At 42.9% G+C, this 26,465-nt stretch overlaps 1 protein-coding gene across 5 annotated transcripts in view; it reads right to left on the bottom strand.

Annotated features, from left to right (window-relative positions):
• Positions 1–111: 111 nt before the first annotated feature.
• Positions 112–26,465, bottom strand: part of LOC118378435 (DNA-binding protein RFX7-like) — a 40,409-nt gene continuing 14,055 nt past the window's right edge. The window contains exons 2-10 of one of the 5 annotated variants that reach the window (XM_035765415.2): positions 23,329–23,362; positions 13,570–13,652; positions 12,662–12,700; positions 12,385–12,510; positions 11,531–11,647; positions 10,308–10,392; positions 9,875–10,082; positions 7,845–8,143; positions 112–7,624 (exon numbers count right to left, since the gene is read on the bottom strand). In XM_035765415.2, the coding sequence (XP_035621308.2) occupies positions 4,385–7,624; positions 7,845–8,143; positions 9,875–10,082; positions 10,308–10,392; positions 11,531–11,647; positions 12,385–12,510; positions 12,662–12,700; positions 13,570–13,652; positions 23,329–23,362 (4,231 nt within the window). In that variant the 3' untranslated portion in view covers positions 112–4,384. Of the gene's footprint in view, positions 7,625–7,844; positions 8,144–9,253; positions 9,839–9,874; positions 10,083–10,307; positions 10,393–11,530; positions 11,648–12,384; positions 12,511–12,661; positions 12,701–13,569; positions 13,653–23,328; positions 23,363–26,465 lie in introns of those variants that run through there. The other 4 variants (XM_035765416.2, XM_035765417.2, XM_052462292.1 and 1 more) reach the window with 4 other exon arrangements.

The following is a 26,465-nucleotide window of genomic DNA, read 5'->3' as shown; positions in this document are numbered from 1 at the left end:
AGTCAGCTCTGGGGATGAAACCTTTGTGGGACCAAACCAGAAGACTCTAGCTGAGTGTAGGGAATGTCAATGCATGTAGAGGGTGGAAAAACAACAATTGAAACCAAGATATCCAAGTATTTAAAAAAAGTTTATTGGTTTTTAAAACCCTTAAAAAAAAATCTCAACATCAGTGAGCACTTTCAATTAAAAAAAAGGAAACTTTGCTGAAATGCTACAGCAACTTTATCAAATTACTGTACGGTCTGCTGTACACTAGACAACAACAAGACGGCATAGGATATTCCTATAGATCTAGATGAAGAAGAGGGTTAAAGGGACTTTATACCAGGTCTGTGAAAGGTACAGCACAGGACTCAGCTGCCCCTGTGCACTTAAAGAAGAACAGACAGGATTAGTCTTTGTTTAAGTACAAACATCAGTGCTTATTTTCAATGGTTTCTGAAAGAAAAAACTATTTCACAGAGTTACATAAAAAAAGTAAAAACATCTAAATAAAAAGTACAGATTCAAAACCTGAACATACAGAACAAATATTACTCTGAATTAGTAAACATCAAACAATGCAAGTAACTTGTGAGTCGCTATACCTTTCTGTTCAGATTGACAGGACCAATCCTGAATTACAGCAAAGTGGCTACAAATACTTTGTACAATAGAATTCTACAAACATGCACACATATCATTTAACAATGTGAAAGATTTATTTGAGAATATTTGTTAAAATGTTTCTTTAAGTTGAGTTTCATATTCTCATGTATGAGAATGAAGTAAAAAAAAAAAGTATCTCATTGAGATTAATGTACATTGCTACACAAGACAATTAGCGTTCATTTTTTAAATTGACACTTCTGTATATAATTTTTTTCACGTAGTTAAGCTCTTTAAAAAAATATTTGGGGAGCTTCAATTAATGCATTTGTCCTAAAATGGGTGCCAAAGCCTGGGTTCATTAAATGTTTAGTGCAATAACATGAACCTTCAAAGCTGGTGGAAATTTTAACCATGACATTCCGATGTCCATTGCAATGTTCTGGGCACAAAATCTGTCAGAGAAAGACAGCTATGCAACCTGCTAATATATAATACTTTTTTAAAATACCCATGCTATTTTCTCACTCGAAGCAGACGTCTTCTGTAAAAAGCCAACCAATATAAATCTCAAAACAAAAAAAATAAAAATAAAGTTTAGAAAAAAACAGCATTATCTGTACAAGAAAGGGCACCAGCAGCCAAACACACAAGCACAGTTTAGCTGGCTCCTGATCTAAAATCACCAATATAGCATTTCAGAGGGTGCAGGTGCACAGAACCAGTTTAAGTTATAACAATACAGTGTCAGAGCTTTCATATGTACAAACTGTGGGGTTCAAAATGAGAGGAACACTTACAACAGTCAACTGAATTAACCCCAATATTGTCCTGCTACATTGGTTTTTATAAACCAGAACAGTAGTGTGGTTTTCAGCATGTTTTCCAGTGCTACAGATCAGTTGCCAGTTTCAAAATTTCCTCAAATTATTCATTTTCAACCATCCTACCTGAAATAAGGACAATTCAAAATGGCCATATAAAAAGGTATTTGACAGATGTCAGGCAAACAGGCAAATGCTGGGAATTTTGTCGGTTCTTCTAAAAAAATGTAAATCCTATTTAATGCTTTTTTTCTGTCACTAATTCGTTTTTCTTTGGTATGGATATAAGGCTCAGAAGATTAAAAGCTCATAAAAACCACAGGATCTGACCAATTAGCTATTCCCTTTATGAGTTGCATGCCTTATTCACACACTGTTTTTCACTATACTATCAGCTATTTAAACCTGTAATAGATGACCCGTACTTTACCAAGAAATGCCTTTTTTGACTCCAGGTGAAACACGTCCCTTCACTTTCGAATAAAATGCAGTGCATTAATGAACTCAACAAGAACATTATTCAAGGAAGAAAATGACAATTTATACAAATGTTTATGTAATTCTGTATTACAGTATTCCATAATATTGTATTTTCTACTGGATCTAGACTAATGTAAGGGGAATAGCTTTCAATGTATGACAGTAAATTATGCACTTTAGTGCCTTTTTTATAGGAAGGACTGAATATCCAATGGCATAATATGTTTGAATTTACCATAGAAGGAAAACTAATTGAATTTAATCTAAATTACTTCATATCCATCACGTTTTACTGAATGTATGTAACACACATGAAACAAATAAAAAGAGAAGGGGAAAATGACAGACATTTACATAAACCTGCAGTAACCTGCTTTGATAAGTAAAAAATGCATAGTTTTAAAATAAATCAGAACCAGGAAAGTATTTTTCCCCAAATAGATACATGACTGAAACAGGGCAGGGTCATCTCCAGTCAATATACTTTGGTATAGGGGTGTCATAAGGTTAAATTCCTATTCATATATTCCTCCACTTCCTTAAATCAATATATTTCTGTTAATTAAGATGATACCTGCTAAATAGTCACAAAGAAGGTAAATAAAACAATCCCCACCAGTGCCCTACGCAAGTCTTAAACTCGATATAGGTGAAAAAGGTCATCTTCTGCATCTTGCATTCTGCATACAAGATTTAACTGTCTTTTGAGCTCCATCTTAAAGTCCATCCCCTTTAGTTCTGCAGCCACTAAAGTGCAAGCTATCATCCCCATTACAGGTCTCTATTATGATTGTTTTAAGTCTCATAAACCCATACTATTCCAAACAAACCAATCCTTTCCTTTTGACACTGGGGAGCTCAACTACAGTAAGAACGTCAGCAGGGCAAAATGTGTGTGAAGCAAGCCTAAAAAAACAACAACATTAACAGATAACATTTGTTGTTCTTCAGCTACCTGCTCTCAGTTTCGCTGTACTCAAAGTGCATTAACTACTGGGACATGAGGAAATTTGAAAAGGTGAAAAGCCATACATCAATCAAATTAAAATTTCGATTTCCTAGGCTATATTTTTTGTACCATGCACACTGGAATTTGAGTGGGCAATATCTTATTTGTCAAGTTTGCATAACGTGTCAGCAAAACGGACAATCAGACATCTTCTGACAAGTTTAGTATACAGACAGTATATCTTGACCTTTAAATCTATAGTTTGAATAATATTCTGTAGTCACACAGATTCCTTTTCAAAACAGCTGCCATTTTCCTACTTGTAAAAATACCAATTCTGAGAGAATGGAACTAGTTTGCCTTCAAGATCATTGCAAACAATGTACGTTAAAAGGTCCAACGCAGCTGTTTTTATCTCAATATCAAATCCTTTCTTTAAGTACCTTACTGTGATTTAATTGAAAACAATGGTCAAAAAGTAACAAAAATAGCTTCTTGGCAAAGAACAAATTCTCAAGCAAGAATTTTGCTAGGACTGAGTGGGGAGGGGAAACCTAAAAGCTAGCTGTTATTGCCAGAAGGTTTGTAACTCTTTCTTATTGGTCTATTAACTAAATTTACTGCCTGGTGATGTCACCATGCAGGCCAAAAATCTCACTAAAACAGGCTGAAGTTTCAGGCAGTCTTTTCAAACAGCTCCTACACTAAAAGGGCAATATTTAAAAGGGCAATATTTAATTTTCACAGTATTATTCCAACCTCAGTGTGGAAATATATAAAACATGGGTCTTTAAGTAGACCAATGATCATTTTTATTTACAGATTAGGGGGGATTTTTTAAAACCATTGATTTGTCTTGCACCTGGAAGCACCTGCAATCCTTAAGAAGACTTGAAACAATGAGAAACATTAGTACCACTGCATGCTACTGCAAATGCCCACTCAAGGTCATGTACAATAGTCTCGGTATCTCAACTCTTCATTGAGATGGACAGGGACATATTAGGTGAACATACACCCCATTTAACATTCTTGCACAACAGTATGCTTCTAAAGCAGTTCCAAATGATTTGTCTGATAGATCTGAATATACACTTTATCTCAATGGAAGTAAAATAATTTACAGAGGGAGGAAAAGTTACCAATTATTTGCCAAACCTCTTGTTTTAGTCAAGAGCTCCTGAACAAAAATATTAACCAAAATGATAGATGTTTGTAATCTTTAAGAGATCTCTTCATATCTTCTGTGTCCTCCTGAAAATGTAAAAATACTTGTTCTACTACGCTCTTGATTTAAATGCTCTTGAATGACTTTATGTCTAAAGAGGGAGAAATGGATGAGTCAGCACCAGCGATGAGCTGTGAGAGAAAACCAGCATATTTGTAAGAGTGATCATTTATGTTCAGCCTGGCACTTAGACTGGACAAAAGTCATTGTTTCCAGAGTGTTGCAGTGTGCTATACAATGTCAATGTGAATAATTACAAAGATGATTTTTAAAAAACTATTTCACCCTCATGAAATAAAAGCAGAGCCCATATTAACCCATTAACCCAACTGTGGGCTGGTCTTTACTTTCCAGCCAATCAAATCCATTGGAATTCGCAGTCTCGCTGCAAATCTGCTGGAACAGCGGATCATTCTTCAGTTCCTCCAGTGTAGAATCTTCATATTGTCCCTGCTGCTGATTGGGGTCAAACAGAAGGTTTGTGTCCAAATTGTTCAGGTCATTGATGCTACTGGAAAGATCAGAGGTCAGTCGAAAATCAGACCCCACAGCGTTGAGTTCTGACACCTGCCTCACGAGCCGATTGCCAGGAGTAAGGCTCCCGTCCGCTAAGAGGTCTTTAACGGTGGTGCTGAAATCTAGCTGCTGCTGTTGAAGTTTCTGGGCCAGCAGCATAGGCTGGCTCTGCTGATGCTGCTCTTCTCCAGTAGCTGATTGTGCTTGGCTGTCACCTGCTGAGAGACTCATCTGTTCGTTCCTAGAGTTCTTCATGAGGTAACCTGGCTTCTGAAACTCGTACGCATTCGGAGCGTTGGAAGTCAGAGTCTGGTGGTTGGCACTGCTGGAAAAGCTGGGCGTGGTCTCTAAGATCTGGGTGAGGTTCATGCGGGCTGTGTAGTTGGACGGCAGGTTGTTGATTCCCAGGCCCCGCACTGCGTCGTCACTGTCCCCGTCCATCTTGCTTAGGAGCACGTTGGTGATCTTCTTGCTGTTGGTCTGGCCCTGCATGGGCAGCACCTCCGTCTGCATCATCACATTGACAGGCACAGACTGGCTCCTCTGTGCCATGCTGCTGACGCTGACGTCCCCATGGCTGTTGGCGAAGATGTTGATCATCTCGGGGATTACGGGGGAGGTGAAGGGGGACACCACTGTTCGGGGGATGTTCTGCAGGCCCTGGTTGCCACTCAGGTTTCGCTGTCGCACGGCAGGGCTCACACTACGACAGCGGAAGGTCCCGCCTGCCGAGGATGTGCTGGTGGCCTTGTTGTCCAGAGGGGCGGGCACAGCAAAGCCCTCCTGCTTGTTCAGGTTGGCCATACTGGCTGCCTGCTGCTGCACCGGAGAGATGGGTGTCAGGCGGCCGTAGTGCCTCGTCTGAGACTGATAGGACTGGCCAGGGATGGCGAAGGCATGGGGCTTTCGGAAGTGGTCGTCGACCAGGTCCTGATAGCTGGGGAGGATACTGATGCCGTTGATGGAGTTCCCCCCGCTGTTGTTGTAACCATTGTTCATCCACTCCAGTTTGGCCTTGTCTGGGTGAGTAGCCATGGGCCTCTGCATGGGCTTGACGGGGCTGCTGGAGACAATGCTGCCGTCGTGGTAGCCTGTAATGCTGGAGTTAATGGGAGTGAAGGCAAAGGGGTTCCTGCACTCCACAGGGCTGGGGGGCACGCTGCCGCTGCAGTTGGAGTGTGGAGTGCCGATGGGGGTGTGTCGGCTGCTCCCCAGGGCACTGTCCACTGGGGTGGTGGGGGCCATGCGGGAGCAGGGGCTCTCCCTAGTCAGGCCCTGGCCTCCTCCCATCATCTCAGAGGTGGGTGTGAGAGTTGGGGTGGGGGTGTGGACAGGGGTGGTGCTGCTGTGTACTGATTGGTAGTAAGGGGTCACTGTCTGGTTGGAGGACATCATGTTGCCCTGTATTACAGACTGATGGCCTTGCACCGTCACATCAGCTCCGAAGGCCTGCAGACTGCTGTTGAGCTTCATCTGCTCCTCCATCTGCACCAGCTCCTCCACAATGCTGTCCTGGGTCATATCGTCATCATTGAAATGGAAGTAGTCCATGTCTGTCTGCATGGAGAGCTGGCTCGAGGCTGGGGCCTGGCTCATCATGGCCAGGGGCTCCATGACCGGTGTGGATGCCTGCTTGTGGTCTGTGATCTGCTGGGCGTAGGCCTGCTGCTGCTGTTGTTTACCTCCCTCCAGCTGGCCCCCGACCCACATGGTGTTCCTTAGGTCACTCACAGTAGACTGCTCCAGTAGGGCAGAGCTGTTGGGCATGGATTGCATGTTACCCGTCATGTGCGGCTGGTGCTGAATTCGTGCATGACCAGCCGGGGCACTAACGTTGCCGAGGCTGCTAGTGTCCATGGTGGTCAGAGTGTCTCTTCTCTGCACGGAGTTCTGTGGCTTGACAACAGTCTGGAAGCCTCTGGTTCCGATGGGGGAATCAGAGAGTGACAGGATTCGAGTTGGGACAGTGGAGTTCAGTTTCACAGTAACTTTACCGATGGCTGGTGCACTTTCAGGTCTGACCGGGGTTCCTGCCCTGGGGAGTTTCTTCACTCCTGCACCAATCCCATGTCTGTAACCATCGGAACCCCCAAGAGGCTGCTGGGAGATAAAGACCCTTTTGACAGGCATGGGATAAAACTCTGGGCCGATGCCTGGGCGCTTCCTGGGGCTCTTGGAGGCGATGAGTGATGTGGCAACAGTGCCGCCATTTGGTGACAGAGTGGTGCTGGTATTCTGATTGGAGACCGTCAAATACAAAGTGCTTTCGTTATTGGTGTTATTATTGCTACCAGCTGTAGCTGCCACAGGGTTGTTGCTCAAAGAGGACTTTATGTTGCATTTGGTTCCAGCCATTGCCTCCAGTCCCAGGGAGCCTTTAGTGTGAGGCATGGGCACACTGGCAGCCCTTGGTACAGCTCCTCCAGCCCTCTGCCCCCCTGCAGCTTCCTGAGCCATAGTAAGCCTGCTAGCACCCAGGGCCGGACTGCCCTCACGTATGGCTTCACCCTCCATCATCTTGATGTCGATGGTAGGGGTGGTGGTGGCCCGGCCTGACCTGGCTAAGGGGGACAGGATGGGGGCCGCAGACCCACTCCTGGCCCGTGGGCTGGGTCTGCTCTCCTCCAGGGCTACAGTGCTGCCCATGCCAGCAGAGGCAGGCCTTAAGGTGGTGTTGGTTAGGGTGGTTGTAGTACTGCAGTTGGGAGCCAGGGATATGGTAGTCATCTTGACCACGTTGACAGAGCTGATGTGGGGTGTGGGCTGCATCACAGTCTTGATGGGGCTGTTGGTGATGAGCAGGGTGGGGGGCGAGCGCAGGTTGATGGCGCTGGTGGCTGAGGGTTTAGGCAGGATCTGGGCATACCGGTGCCGGGCAGAGCGGTCCCCAACAGGGCTGGCTGGGATATTCTGAGGGGTCTTGGGACACTTGACAGGCTGCATTGACTGTGTCACCACTTGGAAGTTGACAGGCAGAATCTTGCCCTCCGAAGTTCCCACAGGACTGGGGGACATCAGCTGCCTGCTCCTTTGGACCTGCATTTCCAGCAAAGCAAAACATGACACAAAAAAGTATTAATAAGATGTAAACGTATGCAACACCTTCATAACTGCAGTTATGAATAGCTTCTGTTGCATGTGATATAGGCAACACAAAGTTGTCACTTGTATAGATGAGTAAGAGGAACACTGCAAAGACAGTGGGATATATAGAGTAAGCTTAGACAAACAGAAGTAGAACACAAGCTAGGCTTACCGTGATGGGGCTGGGGACTGCAGCTACCATAATGCCAATGGTGGGATGTGGGGAGAGCAGGGCTGGGCTTCTACATGTAATGGAGCCGACCCCAGGCGTGCCCCCGTCAGCCCGCCTGGCCTGAGCCTCTCCGGGGAGGGGGGAGTGCAGCATCTGCTCCTGCTGCTTCTTCTGGATCTTCCGCTGGAGCTGCTGCTTGGCATCGATGGAGGGAGAGGGCAGGGTCTTCACTTGGGACTGGAAGGAGTGGGCTTCAGCTGTGGGTGCAAATGCTGAGGATGGGAGTGGCGTTTTAACTCCTAAAGGGAGGAGACAGAGGAAGACAAAACAGGTTAACACATATTTTGGGTAAACAAATTGTCACGGTCCTCCTAGGCAAAGCAGCTTCTATTTTGCAGGAAGCATAATTATCAGACTGGGCACACACTGGTTGAATCAATGTTGTTTCTACATCATTCAATGAAATTAAACCAAATGTGGAATAGACATTGAATTAACATCTGTAACTAATGGGATGGCTTTTAGGGACTGACAGGAGGTGGTATGTAAATGCCCTATAGCAGGTCAATGAGAAGAATCTGCCACTAGATGGAAACCTTTCACTGTTCACCATACATGAGGCAGTGAAAGGAAAAGTGAAGTTTGACTATCAACACATACAGTGCATACGTGCATACGGACAGTATTCAGATCCCTTGACTTTTTTAAACTTTACAGCCTTATTCTAAAATGGCAAAGCAAAAACAGGTTTCTGTTATTTTTAATACATTTTCAAAAATGTATAAACAGATACCTTATTTACATAAGTATTCAGACCCCTGTCTATATAAGGTCCCACAGTTGACAGTGCATGTCATAGCAAAAACCAAGCCATGAGGTCCAAGGAATTGTCCGTAGAGCTCCGAGACAATTGTGTCGAGGCGCAGATCTGGGGTACTGAAACATGTCTGCAGCATTGAAGGTCCCCAAGAACACAGTGGCCTCCCTCATTCTTAAATGGAAGCAGTTTAGAATCACCAAGACTCATTATGGAGCTGGCCGCCAGGCCAAACTGAGCAATCGGTGGAGAAGGGCCTTGGTCAGGGAGGTGACCAAGAATCCGATGGTCACTCTGACAGAGCTCCAGAGTTCCTCTGTGGATAAGGGAGAACCTTATAATAATAATAATAATATATGCCATTTAGCAGACGCTTTTATCCAAGGAGGACAGCAATCTCTGCAGCACTTCAACAATCAGGCCTTTATGGTAGAGTGGCCAGACAGAAGCCACTCCTCAGTAAAAGGAAAGTGACATCCCGCCTGGAGTTTGCCAAAAAGGCACCTAAAGACTCGCAGACCATGAGAAAGACAATTCTCTGGTCTGATGAAACAAAGATTGAATTCTTTGGCCTGAATGCCAAGCATCACACCTGGAGGAAACTTGGCACCATCCCTACAGCGAAGCATGGTGGTGGCAGCATCATGCTGTGGGGATGTTTTTCAGCGGCAGGGACTGGGAGAGATCCTTGATGAAAACCTGCTCCAGAGCGCTCAGGACCTCAGACTGGGCCGAAGGTTCACCTTCCAACAGGACAACGACCCTAAGCACACAGAAAAGACAACACGGGACTGGCTTTGGGACAAGTCTCTGAATGTCCTTGAGTGGCCCAGCCAGAGCCCGGACTTGAACCCAATTGAACATCTCTGGAGACCTGAAAATAGCTTTGCAGCAACGCTCCCCATCCAACCTGACAGAGCTTGACAGGATCTGCAGAGAAGAAGGGGAGAAACTCTCCAAATACAGGTGTGCCACCTTGTAACGTCATACCCAAGAAGACTCAAGGCTCTAATAGCTGCCAAAAGGTGCTTCAACAAAGAACTAAGTAAAGGGTCTGAATACATATGCAAATAAGTTAAATTTTTAATACATTTGCAAAAATACCTAAAAAACGTTTTTTTGCTTAGTCATTTTAAAAATAAGGCCGTAACAACAAAATATAGAAAAAGTCAAGGGTTCTGAATACTTTGCGAATGCACTATTGTATTGTCACCTGTTGGAGTACCAGTCATGACCGTGAGGGCTGCCACAGATTTGGTGCCGATGTAGTGGCTGTTGAGGAGGAAGCGAGCCAGGTCCTCCACAGCATCAAACTGGCGGCTCAGCACCTTCTGGGCCCACTCACACACCAGGCCACAGGCCGCAGAGCGCACCTCTTCCTCCGCACTGCACAGCTGACCTGAGGCCTCCAGTACCTCACACTGAAGCACATGTACAGGTGTTAAGAATTAAAGTCGTGTATATCCCTGTATTACTTTTAGTTCAATATGAAGCCTCAAAATGTGGTCCTTTTCTTAACACGTTACATTAAATAAAGTTATGTTATGGTTGGACTACAGTTAGGCAAACATTTCTCATTTAAATAGATTTAAGAAAATAAATAATTAAGGTAAAGACCTTGAGAGGAAGGCAGACGGACAACTTACCCCGTCCCCTGTTTTATGTAACTCCAGGTTGGGTAAAGATGGCATGTGGACAAAGGCTTTCTTCCTTAGTCCACTATAGCAGTATGTGAGCAGAGGTTAAGGTCAAAAACACTGAACTGTCAAACATTTAAGAGTTCATTTATGGATTTGCTAAAATGTGTTGCTTGTTTGTCTGTAAAGAGCAGGGCTTCAGGGACCATTCTAGACATAAGAGACTGGGATTTCCCCACAGGATAGGGTAAGAAACATACCTCAGGGCAGAAGGTCAGCTGTCACTCAGACAGATCTGAGGAAGAGCCTTGTCACCCGAAGCTGAGACAGCTATCTCCCAGTCAGCATCAGTCACTAGTCACTCCACTACTAATCCCTCAGCCCCTCAGGCCTCTCACACTCCCACTGAACCTTCTCTTCCCCCTCCAACCTTCGGAGCTGTGACCAACTCCACTGCCAAAATAAGGGACTGTGGATTTGTGGTGAGAGCTAGACTTTTATCAGATGCTGGTGTGTGAGAGTGTGACAGCAGGTGCTCCCTGCTGAACACTTGCATACACTTAGGTGTCTCACACAACCAGGCAAAGAGCTACTCAAGAGTTATAGAACAGTTATGAATGACTCACACAAAATAAATAATAAAATAGACAAACAGGTCCAAGACTGTGACCTTGAATTAACTTGTACATTTGTAGAGTGTGTAATACATTTGGAAAAAGAAAATAGTTCATTTAAAGAAGGGAGATATAGTTTACTAAGCAAGCCACAGCTCAAGATGATCTGATTTTACTTTTGAGTTTCAGTTGCTATTGCAACCACCATATAAAAACAAGGTCTATTTCAGAAAGACTCTGCATTGAAAATAAAAACTGCATTCATACGCAAGTATTTTATACTATTCTATTTTCCACCTCAACAAAATAAGGACGAAGTCACTTGACACTTTACTAATTTAACGGACGCTAATCTCATTGGAGACTGTATCTTTGCCAAGTCTAGAGTCGTGATCTCATGGAAAAGACATTTCACAAATTGTTTCCTGAAGGTCAAGAACACAGTGATTCCCCTAAGTGTCTCTGTCCTACTATACTACTCTCCAGGCAGAGGCCGCTTTATTTGATTTAATTTCAGTTCTATATTTAGAGGCTCCATGAACTGACACAACAGATGTTCTGCGACCAGAGTCCAGAGAGGCCAGATTGTTCGCTAGAAACCATTCCAGTGAAGGATATTTTGATTTGCCTCTCATGCCAAGTCGACGTGCCTTCATGTTTGGGAATACATTTTTCATGATCTTTCCGAAGTCCGCCGCACTCAGTGGGTGGTAGCAGAGATTGTCACAATAGCTCCTGAAACAAACAAACAAACAAACCAGACAGAGGCAGACAGACAGACAAGACATTGGAAATCTCAGTAAAACCAATAGCAAATAAAGACAATCATATCAAAACAGTGACATCTGGGTAAAGACGTTCCCAAAGAAATCTGAACCATTATTGGTACTTTCAATTGCAGTGAATGAGTAAGTCAAACTGTGTGTTACGTAACAGTCACATAGCATTTCAGACTTTCCGTTCTAGTGTTACCAACACATGGTGCACATCTTTTCCCATGCTTTCTGCATCTATTTATATTGGTGCTTGGCTGTCAGTATGTAGATCCTTTATAGCTGGCAGTATGTAGATCCTTTATAGCTAGCAGTGTATGGTAAAGGTTTATTTATTTAGTAACAGCCAAATCTTATGTACTTTCATAACATGTATCTCATGTCATAAAATAAAACGGCCATACAAATGTGTACCTTGTTCTTGTGAAACCTCTTAGAAGTACTCATGGAAATCAAAAATAAATCAATTTATTTTCACCTGGAATGGAACCTATCAGGTATTCCAACCTCCCTAAAATACCTGTACACAGTGCTATCAATATGTTTCTAAATTGGTGTGGTGTCCCTTTCCAGAACATCCAAACAGGACAGATTTTTGTTTGTATTTAACAGTGTTATTGATTTGAAAATGACCCGAGCTGGGCAAAGTCCCCTTAGATTCACACTTCCCTTTGTCCCCTTTCTCAGTCAGATACCCACTTGTACTCGTCATAGACCTCCTGTTTGGGCAGAGAGGTTTCTGGGTGTTCCTCTAGGTGATTACGGATCCAGTTGAACGCGTGCATTTGCTGAGTGCGACTTGATGACATGGAGCTCTGATCACTGCTAGAGAAAGCAGGAGAAAATGTTTTTTTTTTTTGTGATTGTATTGTAAATAACCTGACTGTCGGATGTACCTTTCCCGCCCCATTTTTCCAACCCAACCAACACACATCACCCCCATGTCTCTGTGTTGTAAGTGAGAGGTTTTATGTACCATGACAGTTCTCCAGGACTGGCAGACCCTCTCTCAGTCCTGATGGGCATCGTGTGGAGTGTTGGGGTGGAGGTGTTGAGGTGATGAGGATTAGATGTGGAGAACAAGTAGGAATTGATCATTGTATGATATTGACAACATCAATGAGCAGCGTGTGTGTGTTTGTGTGTCACCTGATCCTAAAATAACTTCAAGCCACTGCCCCTGGACACTTGGGGAGATGTGAGAGGATTGGATAAGTTCAAACAATATGGGGAAATTCCTCTTAGCCCATTAGAAATAAAGCTATTATAGTATTCCTTAGGCCTAATACATATCCAATCATCTCAGATCGACACGCATTCCTAGGGAGTAGGGGTAGGGTCGATTTGGAATTTACACACACACACACTAGAGAGAGAAGACAAATCTACATATTTTGCTAAAAGGTAAAACGTGAAGAGTTGAGGAAAGATGTTATTAATAAGTTATTAAGTAAGGACTTTCAATGAGAACACACACAGGTGGTAGTCAAGTGGGAAGTCAATATCAAATATAATTTTTTTAAATGACAGATTATTTTCTATTAAAAAGATAATATTTGAACACACATCTAACTGGTAGTCCTAAGTGGGAATTCAATATCAAATCAATCAATGCAATGATAAAAATAAAAAAAAACAGCCAAAGCTTATTTGCGCTCTAAGGGAGAGAGTTTAGCATAGCAAGCAGAGTTTGACATAACAACAGTCCAAGCTAATGTTGACAAGCATTGTAGTAGATGTGGTGCAGAACATCTATATTATGCTACTAGGCTAATGGATAATGGGGAAGATGAACAACAGGCTAAGTCATGTGCAAATGGCATGGAACTACATGCAGACATGACAATGAATGAAATGAAAAACAATGAAAAAATGATCAATTACCTTTTTTCACTGTTGCTGGGACCAGAAGGCAACTTAAGGTAGAGGTAGAGTTTCTCGATGTCTGTAAACGTCTCCACATCTTGCTGTAAAAGCGGCGCACAGGGAAGAAGAGGGATTTACTAACAAATGTGTTAACCTTTTTTTTTTTGCACGTGAAAAAGATATGTTCTGTCATCCCACTGACTTAACGTGCTCTACTGACATCTCCCTCAGACCAAACATGAGAAAAGAAATGCTTCTTTTCATTCTCACTACTACAATAATCCACCAAGATACGTTCCAAAGGCTGACAGGTTGCCTTCTACTCCAGCTTGAAGAGCATGAATAATACAGAAACATTTCCTATTTAAAATGATCCATTCTTAGTCTACTCTCCACTGAGTGAAGTCAGGTGCTTTCATTGTTTCTGATGTAGTAACAAAGAAAGCTAAGTGTTTCGTTGTGCAATGTAGGACATTTTGAAGCACCATCAGTGTAAAAATGTTAATTAAACAGTTATGAAAATGTAAGACAAAGACTCTTCAGTTCCAGTGAAACCTAAAACAACCATTTCAAACAGCCCCTTTAGTTCGGTTGGACTAGTTTGAACATTATCAGCACCCGGGAGCACACGAAACAAATGTTTTTGTCCAATAAACAAATTACTTGCATGGACACGTGTTTTGGTTTAGTTTAGGAGTTTTAGTTCATTTGACATTTGGCAATGTGAAACCAACTGGACCAAATACATTCATAAATAATCAAACTTATTCGAACTACAGTTCAAAACTGTGTGAAAAACACAACACACAATGTTCAGGAACAAATACCCCCCCCCACACACAAGAAAACAAAAACATGGATGATCCTGCAAATGAGATTAGGGATGTAAAGGAGAGATTACAAAATCCAGGAAGAGAGGGAAAGGGGTGGAAATTGCCACAGAGAGAACCACTGATCTTGATGAGGTCTCGTTCAGAATGATCCTGGATGCATCCTGATAAACAGTGCTCGAGCTAAGATCAATGTGGACGAGTGTCAGGATAAACAAAATTACACAAACACCTTCAACCTCTTGGATTCTGAATGTTTCTAAAAACGTGTGTGTGCAGTAAATACCACAGGGTGTTAAAGATCAACACAGGGGGTCCTCATCCCTGCCACAATGACAAAAGCCATGAGGAAATCTCTTAATGAGATCAAACAAATGTTTCCAACGAGGGGACAGGGTTAGTGTGTGGTCTGAGTTCGGTTCGCTAGAATTCCAAATGTCCAGTTCCCTTTTTTAGGGCAATGTGAACACTAAACTTCCCAGGTTCCCTTGTCATTATTCCCGCACCACACACTAGACTACTGCAACACTGTTTCCCCAGCCATAAATCCTCACATTGGTGCCACAAAGAGAAGATGGTGATGGTGGTTTTTGGATATTGGACACTGTTTTGGGATATTGATTTTAGTGCTTGTCAAGGATGCACAGAAATACCAAAATGTGTGTGGAGTTTTTAGTTCAGATTTGTTTGAAATGTGATCTATAAGCTAAGAGAGCTTCATAACTCGATTGTGTGGTTTGAATAGTGTGAGAAGACATCATGAGACATATGATATCCGTTATTTTAAAGAGGACTATATGTGAAAACCCCTTAACAGAAGACCTTGAAGGAACATAAGGATAAATATGAGGTGATGGAGCCCTGCAATATCCAGAGGGGGGTTGTTGCAGCTACCATGGGACAGTGTTATAACTTTAAAACACTGATACCTGCTAACCTAACAGACAGTCTTTGGGGGTGGAAAAAAATGCATTTTAAAGTTCATTACTTTCTATTTCTTTTTAGACAGTTATTTGCGGTTAGTCAAATAATGCTGGAGGCTTTTCCATGTGAATTCAGATGAGGGTGTCACACAGACGCCTTCGACTTGGGTAGCTGGGCTACAGCACTATGACATGTTTTACAACACATCAACATACATTAACTGAGAAAACCGTTTCAGTATTTGGAAGCTATTTCACTGAGTGACTTTGGAAGGCATGCCAAAAATTCCCCACCAAAACAGAGGAGGTAGCCTAAATCTGGTATTTGTATTTTCAGGGTTTTGGGGTGGGGGGAGAGGGTCTGGCACGTGCAGCACTGGGTCGCACAGATGTCGTGACAGAGGGGCTTTGGGGCTGTGTCACGCCATGATCTGATCTCCACTGCTCAGTGACCACCTCCACTCCCGCCGGGCATTGCACTAGCAGCACTACAACAGCAAGTGGCAACACATGCCACAGATAAGTACAAATTACAACAATAAACAAACAAGCAAGCACTGGATCACGCTTGCACTCTTACTCACTGTTGGTTTCTTGCTTAAACCTCCCTCTCAATCACACAGACACAAGCTTTGAAACGTGCTGGCGCACACACACACACACACACACACACACACACACACACACACACACACACATAAGTCCCTGTGGATTGATGGGGAATTTAAACATTTTATGGTTGAGGGAGGAGGCAAAAGGAATGGCAAATAAGTCTGCCTGCACAACCGATTGGCAAATGTATTGCAAATTGATAAATTATGTGACTAAACTGAATAAAACGAACAATAAACTACACTATAAAACAATGACACAGAATGATAGTAAAAAGCTTTGGATCCATAATAAATATAAAACACACACCTAAGCTCAGCTGTGAAACACAATACACAGACGCAAAAAATAAACAAAGCACAATCTGTATCTCACCCTCTCTCTAACCCAGTACAACGATGGATAATGCCAGTTGAACCCAACCCAGTTCAGTGTTTGGAGGATGGCTGGGCCCAGAGCTACAAACAGGAAACAGCCCTCTCCAACACGCTGCTTCAAAGGGAATAGGGAAGATGATAGGGCGGGGCAGGGGTGATTTAAATTCTGCTGGAGTAGAAGGCGGCAGACGAGAGACTTTGGCTCCAGGCACAACTCCCCAACACGGAGCGGGAGGGCCCTACAGGGGGAGGAGCAGGCTCACACATCATTTTCTGGATTCTTGATGAGCTGCACCGTAGTGGAGCTTTTGCACCAAAATAAAAAACATCCTCATCTGAAGGGGCCATGGTGCCTCTGTCTACTACACAATATTCACTGTTTTAAAACAGTAACCAACATGTGGTACGATAGTTTTTTCTAGCACCTAATTATTCTCTTTTTTTTTACAAAAACAATTCAGAGGCAAACACTGAAATGAATAACGTTTATTTAACATGAAGCTGTGAGTGCAATGCACTATTAATTCAAGACCGATTGATGGACCACGACGACAGCATCTAAAAGCAGAAGGGATACAGACAGTCCCATGGTATTTCAATGACCCAACCAACCCCCCATATCGGAGGTAGCAATAATCCGAGGAATACCTAATCCGGGGGCTAGCAGAGCGGAGCGGGCAGTTAAGCTCACGTAAACAAGCTTTTGTTTAAATGGTGTCTGCTGTAGGACACCAACGCTAGGGAACATCAGACCACCAGACCAGTGCTTTACATTGTAGTGCGGACTGCAGTGGACAGCCAAAACAGCCTGAATGTCCAGAGCAGCATCTCTGACACCAACATTATGGAAAAGAGTTAAACACCCAACACATGACCATAAAGAGAAGCTCTAGGTGCCATAGCAAGGAGGGGACAAACATTCACACACAGAGATGTTGACAAAAATGCCTTGACGGCATGAGTGCACAGAGCCAGACAGCCATAGTCGGGTCTGGGGGGGGGGGTGTTTGTGCACAGCGCCGGCAGACTGAGATAAACTGAAATCCCCTTGTCGTTAACCCTTTCCCCTGGACTGGCCTCTGCTAGCGGAGTGGTCAGCAGCCCCCATCAAACATAGCCACAGCGTACATACACACACACACACACTGCTCCCCACCCTGTTCAATTGGTTTCTAAGAATAGACGCATTCGCCCCTCTGTCTTTTCTATTCGCCTCTTTGTTGCTAGGGGAACGGGAGCTCACCAATGGCTAAAGTTATCAGCCACTGAGCAGCGTAAGCGATGGGGGAATAAAAATGGCTCACAGACAGACATCGTGGAGCCAACTGGACTCTCCTTTTTAGAAGGAGTCTCATGGAGTGGAAGAGAGTAAACAGACACGCTGCTCTACGTTACACACCCTCTGTCAGACAAAGGAGCCATGACTACTATTGGTCCTTCACTGGCAGAGCAAAGGACATCACACCCTGCTGCTGCCAGACAAGCCCCACTACTTCACACAGCACACTTCCAAAGTGGAAGTAAGGACAAGTCTATGTTTTTCAAATACTCAAACCAGACTACAATGAAAGACCAATACAAACTCAACTATGTTTATATGGACAGGGTTGGGGAGTAACGGATTACATGTAATCAGTTAGTTTTTTGTAATCCCTTACATCTAACTGTAATCCGTTAAATTACCAGTAAAAATATTGTAATCAGATTACAGATACTTAAAAAAAAACTAGATGATTACTTAGAGGATTACTTTTAAATTCAGAAAGGATGTTTGTGAAAAAAAAACAAAAAAAAAAAACTTGTTTTCTCAATGACATTCAAATCAGTATTGACAAAAGGTGCAAGTTTATGTTCGTTCCACCTGAGCGAGTCTGACAAGCCGGAGACCACATGATGACACTCCAAATGTGTGATGGATCGCGGAAAAGTAGCAGGAACAGGCTTTTGCGGGCTACAGTCCAAGCTGTCTTCCAATGTTGCGACTGCTGTTTCGGCATCCAAAGATTATCCAACTTGAATAAACGCTTGGAGGTAAGGATGACAGCAGTGGTTTAGTCTACGGCAATACGGATATTGATATCTACATAGCGTATTGATGTGAATTACACTGCTACTCTCGCATTTAGCCATTTGTGCCTTATGGATTGTGGTTCATAACCAATCCATAAAGTAAAACTTTACATCCGTATGTGGCCAGCTATGTAAACTTTAACATTGATTTATCCTGCAATAGATGTCGTTCAATTGGTAATATACATTTTTGTCTTCTTCTAATGCCTCTTAAGGGGAAAGTAATCTTAAACGGAATGGAATCAGATTATATTACTGAGTTTGGGTAATCTAAAAGTTACGTTACTAATTACACTTTTGGACAGGTAACTAGTAACTAATGGATTACATTTAGAAAGTAACCTACCCAACTCTTTGGGGCGGCAGGTAGCCTGGTTAGAGTGTTGGACTAGTAACCGAAAGGTTGCAAGATTGAAACCCCGAGTTGACAAGGTAAAAATCTGCCATTCTGCCCCTGAACAAATAAAGGTACATTTAAAAAATGAAATATGGATACCAGTAGTCATCACTGCTTGGAAGTACAAGATCCCTCACTGTTGGCAATGGTTTACTTTCATTACCGCTGGTAATTAGTTCAGTATCAAAGTTTTATCCCATCATGCAAGTGATAGTGATTAAAATAATTACGTCGTAACTAGGCAGGCTTTGGGAAGAGGACCTGTGTCTTCTGTATTGGGCTGGCCGATATGGCCTAAAAATCTTCTCGATTATGGGCGATTCACAATATATGTCTCTATTTATTTGTTTCATCTAAATAAGCTTTGATGTACAATTAAAAAGGTAAAATACCTTGCATTTCAAACAGTCAGGAATAATCTAATGAATTCCGGGCTTGTAAAATTACATCTAGGCTAAATCTAAGCCTTCCACAACCATAAGACCCACTAATAATTGAATTATTTGATTAAAATAGTTTAACCTTTTTTTTGCAATAATCACTGATCTGGATTTAAGTCTAGGAAAATGCCAATTTTGTTACAAATGTAACCAGAACCATGCACATCCACTCATAATGACAAAATTCTGGTAGCAGGCATTATAGAACATTAACACGTCTCATAAACAATCTCAAGCACAAGCCTACGTGTTTGAGATGGTAGCCAGCTAATCTTTATATTTAAAGTCTAGAGGACTTGGATCTATTTGCTTGCTAAAAAGGTAGAACAGTTGAACTGTTATGAATACACCCTTTGCTTAGATGTTAAAATCAAGTGGCCTACATGGATTAGATGCTTATTTCTCAGAATGAGAACGAGTTGCCAGTTCCTTATATAAATGTGTATTTCCATGCTCATTGAACATGTTTAAAACCCAGACTAGACAGCTAGCACATAACAGTATGTGACTAAAATGCTGCTAGCAGTAGGTGGTACCGCAATGTCTCTCACGACAGAAACTGAGCATACATTTTCCACAATCATGTTCATTGAGACTCTCGTTTTAGTAGGGTCTGCTCTGTTCTAAATGTTGGGAGTTGAGACATAAAAAGGTTATCGTTAGGGGGGAAATCTATCAATTCTGTTGGACCAAACCTAAAATGCAAATAGCAAGTTGAAACTGCTTGTTGTCAGAGAGGTTTAAGTGATCTTTCGGCTTTGTTGTTGTGAGTGGCAGGGGGAGGGGCTTGGTGTCTCTGGCGAGTGGGAAGGTGCAGTGTACACAGCACTGAAGGATCGAAGGAGACGAGACCAAAAAGAAATGCTCATAAAAATATTGCGCTAAAACATACATTCAAATTAATTCCATATATTACCCAGCCCCACTTCTGCAGTCATTCAACATCAGCCACTTACAGACCTTACATCTCTGAAGTCCATTTGTACTTTGACTGGCCTGAGTCGGAAGACCTGACAAACTACAGCAAACAGCACCCTTCGCAGGGCAAGGGTCCACACTTGGATGACAATCCTAAATGAGTCAGTGTCAGCAGACAGTCTACACTCCCCTGCACCTTCACAAATCCAAGGTTAAATACCCATCCACCACCATCCATAATCATATATCAGTCCCCTCGGTACCAACAACATCAACAGAACAATTATAGCCTGGTTGTATTCTCACGCCAACAACAACACTATAGCTTTTTGTTGGGTGAAAGACAAGTTCATAAATGGCAGTTACACAACTAGCTATGCTATGTGTCGGCGAAACTGAGCTATGGCGTCAACCCGACAACTTTATTACCGAGCCTGATACCATCTAGGAGAATGAGCTAGACGTGAGAGGAACCCTGATTGGTTGTGTAGAGGCTCAGAGAAAATGAAAGCTATTAGAGGAAACGATAACACACAGGGAGATAAAAATGGTAATTAACGGGTTAAGCATCTGGTTACATTGGCTTGCTACTGTACATGATCTACTTTGTCTCAACCACCTGGCAGATGACCTCTCTCTCACATCACAAGAACCATTAACCCCAGAGTCTTCCAACTAAACGCAAAGCTCTACAGCGAATGGATATTCACACAAAGGGCAGCTATAACTGAGGACATCTGAACAGAACCATTTCGATATGAGGCCAGACACCAGAAAGAGATGCATCATGCAGACCCTGATGGTAGAAGACTATATATATATATTACTAAGACATTAATAGTGGAGCGTGGGCTGGGCATTAGTGATTCAACACACACAGAGATGGGTTGCTCCACTGAAAGACTAAAACCGGCCACCTCTCCCCAGAGACCACTCTCAAATCTCCATAAGACACAGTCTGAGGCAGGAAACAACCACAGTGTATCAACACTAGTTTCATTATTGATGTGTGTTCTACTTATCACCTCCGCTGACACATTCAAAGTCTGTAAATGAAAACAGAGGGAGAGAGAGAGCGGTTAATATTAGACGCTAGTGCTTTCCCATGTCCTCTAGAAATCCTTAAGAGGCAAAGAAAACAAAGTCTGTCGGAATTGAAAAACACAAGACCCATGTGGAATACAACTTAAGGCATTAACCTTTAATGAGCGCAACTGATGCAAGGTGGCATGTGAGATCGCAACATTTAGCGCCGTGGAGCAGACTGGAGCTGACTGGAGCTGACTGGAGCACGGGAGCTGACTGGAGCTGACTGGAGCTCGGGAGCTCATGCGTGTATTGTAGACTCTGGCACCTGCCATGAACATTGTTTGACACTTTAGGGCTCCAGGGATTCTGCACTTAACATTACACGAGACAGGACTTTAACCACTGGGATTGGGGTCCCCTTTCACTGAGGAGAGAGGGGCAAGGCAGGTCAATGAGGACAAACACCCGTTGACCTCCTTATACAGTTGGGCAATTGTGCAAGTTCTCCCACTTAAAAAGATGAGAGAGGCCTGTAATTTTCATCATAGGTACACTTCAACTATTTTGTCTTTACATGACTCAGTGAAATCATAGGATAGGGTGAGGTGGCTTGGGGATAAATGTCCTCAGTGATTGCCCATCTTAACAGACATTCAGATAGAGTCGAACAAGGCATCCGCAGGGAGGCATGTCATGAGTCTTATTGCTAATCCTGTCACATTCAGAATATACAGACCAAGGTGGCATTTGCATGGCTCTGAAACATAATACTACTTCCAACACCCTTGGGCCCAATTCAGCTGAGATCTCCCTTCATTCACATGCCACACACACACACACGCACGCACGCACACGTATGCAGGAACGCACACTCACACTTAGCGCATCAGACTTAGCTCAGGAAGTGTATTGAAGCATTAACAAGTGATGCTTTAATAACAATCAGCTTGGATTACCAAGTTACCCAATTGTAAATAAAAAAAATAAAAAATCACCATAATTTGCAAATAAATTCATTAAAAATCCTACAATGTGATTTTCTGGATTTTTTTTCTAATTTTGTCTGTCATAGTTGAAGTGTATCTATGATGAAAATTACAGGCCTCTCATCTTTTTAAGTGGGAGAACTTGCACAATTGGTGGCTGACTAAATACTTTTTGCCCCACTGTATGTGTAGCCTGAGTGCAAAACGCAGGCTAGAATGTGGCAGTGGTGGTGGGTGATTTGATTGCTTTGACAGGTCTAGCCGTCTATCCTCAACATACCCGTTGGTAAGATACACCTCTGACAAGCTGAAGCCCATCCTGCAGTATTGACAGGTTTCCCAGAGTAACTAGAGTGTAGCCTTGACCTCTGCTCAGTCTCCTGCCGGCAATGCACCGGATCTTACCTTAGTGTTGTATAGCACCCATCTCTATTGACAGGCAACATATTTCTATACTTGGTCCATTACAGTACATAGGCTAAATCCTCACGTGAACACACGTAAACATATTGAACTTTCAGGTAAGCCATGTGCTGCAGATGTCAATAGGAGATTTGTGTGAACGTTTGACTGAGTTATGTTCAAGTATGTCAAGGTGGGTTTTAGATGATAATGTATGTTCAATCACACCGTGGTTGACTGAATTTCAGTTGAAGGCCAGAACCTATGAGCAAAAACACAAAGGGCTAAAAAGATGAGGTGATGACAAAGGGACATGACCACTGGTTTGGTTACAACACCAAGCACAGAGGTAAATCATTTCATCCCATCTTCTGGAGACCATTACGAGCCAAATACTGTGTAGTATAACTATGGGACTCATGAAGTAAGATTAAATGGGTTAGTGGAGTTTCAGTGAGATCATTCAGCAGTATTTTGTCAGCAATAGCCGTTTCATAACAGGGCTACTTTCAGCTCTGACATCAAGTGTGGTATAAATAAGTCAAACATAGGACCACCTGTTTAAATACTACATTCAGAGTAGATGGCAATGCTGCTTCTCTTCATCCTCTAACAGTCTCACAACACCGGCGAGGTGAGATAAGCACAAAGATTACATTTCAGACACCTAATTGACCTTACCTTATGCTTACCTTAAGTCAAAAACCAACCGTAAAACATTGGGGGGGAAAGTATAAGAATTGTGAACAGCGCATACAATGTGGTTAAAGGCTTTATGACAAGGAAAACTCACCAAAATATTGTCCACCTTTGACTGTACAGATTTACTGAAAAAAAAGAGAAACATAGGACAAATTAGTATGACAAGTATAACGTGAGCACCATGCATAAACCGGATTTATTAATAAATCATTGTAACCTAAGGCATGAGACAACCCTCCCACCCGCTTCTCCCTGGTCATAACCAATATATCCCAGGAACATGTGGTCTTATGTAAAACTGGATACAGACACCACATAAATGTCCTATAGCACTCAATGCCTATTAATAACACCTCCCTCAGAAAGTCCTTGACAGTCATTGAGGGGACTTCAATCCAGTACCCGGGCCTAATCCATATAAATAAGTACCGTAAGATCTGACTTGACCTCAAGGCAATGTCATACTGCTAGAAACACAGAAAAGAAAGTCAACCTATCGTTAATTCATCCCACAGCATATTAGTCAAAGGACCTATAAAGAGACAGACAAGCTCTCTCAGACAGACAGTTAAAATCAAATAGAGAAAACGGACTCACTGACTGTTGGTTACAATTGTTCAGACAGCCTGCTACAGTTCCTCACAGTGAAGTGAGCGGAGAGGCTGCTAATGCTTTACAGTCAGAGATTATCGTGGCCCCTTGCTGAGTCCGCCCACTCAAAAACAACACATCTACTCCCATAGCCTGAATTGACCCAATTTCCTCTCCATAGCCTTCAGAAATATCACGTGAGGCAAGGCCAAGATATTGGTGTGAACCACAACTCAAAAGGTTGAGAGATGCCGAATTGTAAAAAATTATCGCTCAGTGTGTGTGACTACACATTCTGCAGCTCAAGAGGAGCGTGGTCCATGACACTTCTCCAATTGAACCACATGGTAAATCCCTCTCTGTGTGGCTCAGCCCACATAAAGTCAGTTTACCTGGACAACATAGTAGGAGATGGTAACTTGGCTCTCATGCAATGGCCTCTCATACTACTAAGAATCAACGCAAGAACTGGTCATAATGAGGCAGGCTGGTCCTATTTGATCATCTACTACAATGAAGGGGCAGAACCTAGGACTTACTTATTTGTTAAGTAAAAGTAAAGGTTAGGTTCAGATGTCAGGTTGTTGCTGTGTGATATGGGGCCAGGTCAGACTGAGGGGCTGTTACTAGGTTACGCAGGGCAGAATCAGGAGACTGTTATTAGCGGTGACAGAGAAAGTAAGCTTTAATGGACTGGTGATGCCAGGATTTCTCAGTGTTGATAATAAGCAGGTCTGCCAGGTTCCTCTCATTAAGCTGTTTCTAGGTAAGGCCAGGCAGGTACCGAGAGAGCGCCTCGTTAAGTCATTGTTGCTGTGGGGAGCTGGGAGGGGATTGGGAAAGGGGAAGACAGGATTTAGATTCTCCCTGCCAGCTCCTTACTGCACATTACTCCAGTTTTAAATGTTCTGCAGCAATTATACCCCAAATTCTGGTCACACAGAGCCCCTGACTGAGCATGACTTAACCAGCTCTGCCTAGAATCACTTAGTCTGGAGTAGAACCTCACTTGGCAGGGTACACAATAATGTAAAATCAAACCTGCAGTATAAAAATGGCACAGATTTCTCTGACATTATTATAAATAAAATACAAAATTCCTGTGGGTCAGAGTCTGAGTTTGTGTTCCTATAGAACAGCCATCCCTTCCGGTCCCTAAATTCTGAGTTTGGTGATTTTCATGTGAATCATGGACCCATTAGTATGCAATAAACATACGTTGAGACTGAGGAAGTCTGGTTTCTAAACACATCCTGTTGAACCCTGGGCTGGCAGTAGACTAGCGCAGCTCTGAGTAATGAACCCACTCACCCTGCCTATGTTGGCCTAATTCATCTATATCCAAGCTGCACTAGGTAAACTTCAACATGTCTGATCTAATTATTTTAGTGGCATGCACCAACCACCACAGCTTGAGATTTACATGATTGATTGTATATATTTGCAGGATTTTGTCTCTCACAACAACCTTTCAGCACTAAGCAGCCAACTGCTGCGTGTATTGAATTACCCTTAGCTACCCAGTTCAGAAACCCTTGAATGATCATCAACTAATGTGCCTACACAAATCAACATTCAAAAAACGATAACTGGTAATATATGAAATAATAAACACTAAACCTAAAATGTTACATTAATAGGGACTATGTGTATCGTTTTGTCCTGAAAAGCACCCTGATTACCAAAGGCAGCAGAGCAGACTGTTTGTCCCCCCCCCCAGCTGGCCCCTCTTGCACTCCCCCTACTGAACGTAAACAACAGTCAGCAACCGCAGACAGTGGCCTGACACTGGGGAAAGCTGTGCTATTCTGAATTATCAACGTGGGTAAACCCTCCAACGGCGAGCAGACATCCAACCCTGTTGAACCTCTCGGATCTCATATTCTTCCACTAGAGATGATGGTGAATCTTTTAAACTGAAGTCTGACATACCATCAGAACAGCCACCAAATTGAGTGTGGAGCAGATACAGCCCACTACAGTTCAGTTTCAACTGAATAGCACAACTGGGAGTTAAAGTTCATAACAACTGGCCTATAAATCAGATCTAACATAACTTTCAAAGATTTAAAGACAGTAGGTCAACTGTTAAATATAGCTACCACCAAAGACATGAGACCTCGCTCCACTCCAGTCAGTCAAACGTTGAAAGTCACCATTTACCCACAGAGGTTTTTTCAGGACACAGACAGTCTCATGGCTGGTGAAAACTCAGTGGGTACGGGCTTAACTGATTGTCAGTGTACAGCTCTATTAAAAAACACATGTGTATATATATAAAAAGTATAAGCCATCGGGTGCTGAAAGCATAATCTTCTACACACCTTCCTCCCTTTTAACTGGCACCTTGTTTGAGTGTGCAAATACTCCCAAGCATAGGAATGTTGTGGGTCTTCCAACTGCATTAATTAGGAAGAATTAGGGCTGACCTCATTTAGTCGACATGCTGTTGGTCGACCAAAATATCTTGAGTCGAGCAGTAGCAAACACTAAAACCACGGTGTACAAGACAACTGTCCGATTTGCGCGTCTGAGTGGACTAATCCATTGTGCAGGCCGTAACAGTCCATCACTCTAAAACATGTGCTTCTGAAATTGTATATGGTTAAAGACAATGGTGCAACATAAATAAACCCC

The sequence above is a fragment of the Oncorhynchus keta genome, chromosome 14 (assembly GCF_023373465.1).
Source record: "Oncorhynchus keta strain PuntledgeMale-10-30-2019 chromosome 14, Oket_V2, whole genome shotgun sequence".
Lineage (NCBI taxonomy): Eukaryota > Metazoa > Chordata > Actinopteri > Salmoniformes > Salmonidae > Oncorhynchus > Oncorhynchus keta.
Note: the sequence above shows the minus strand (reverse complement) of the source record. Positions and strands in the feature narration are given on the sequence as shown.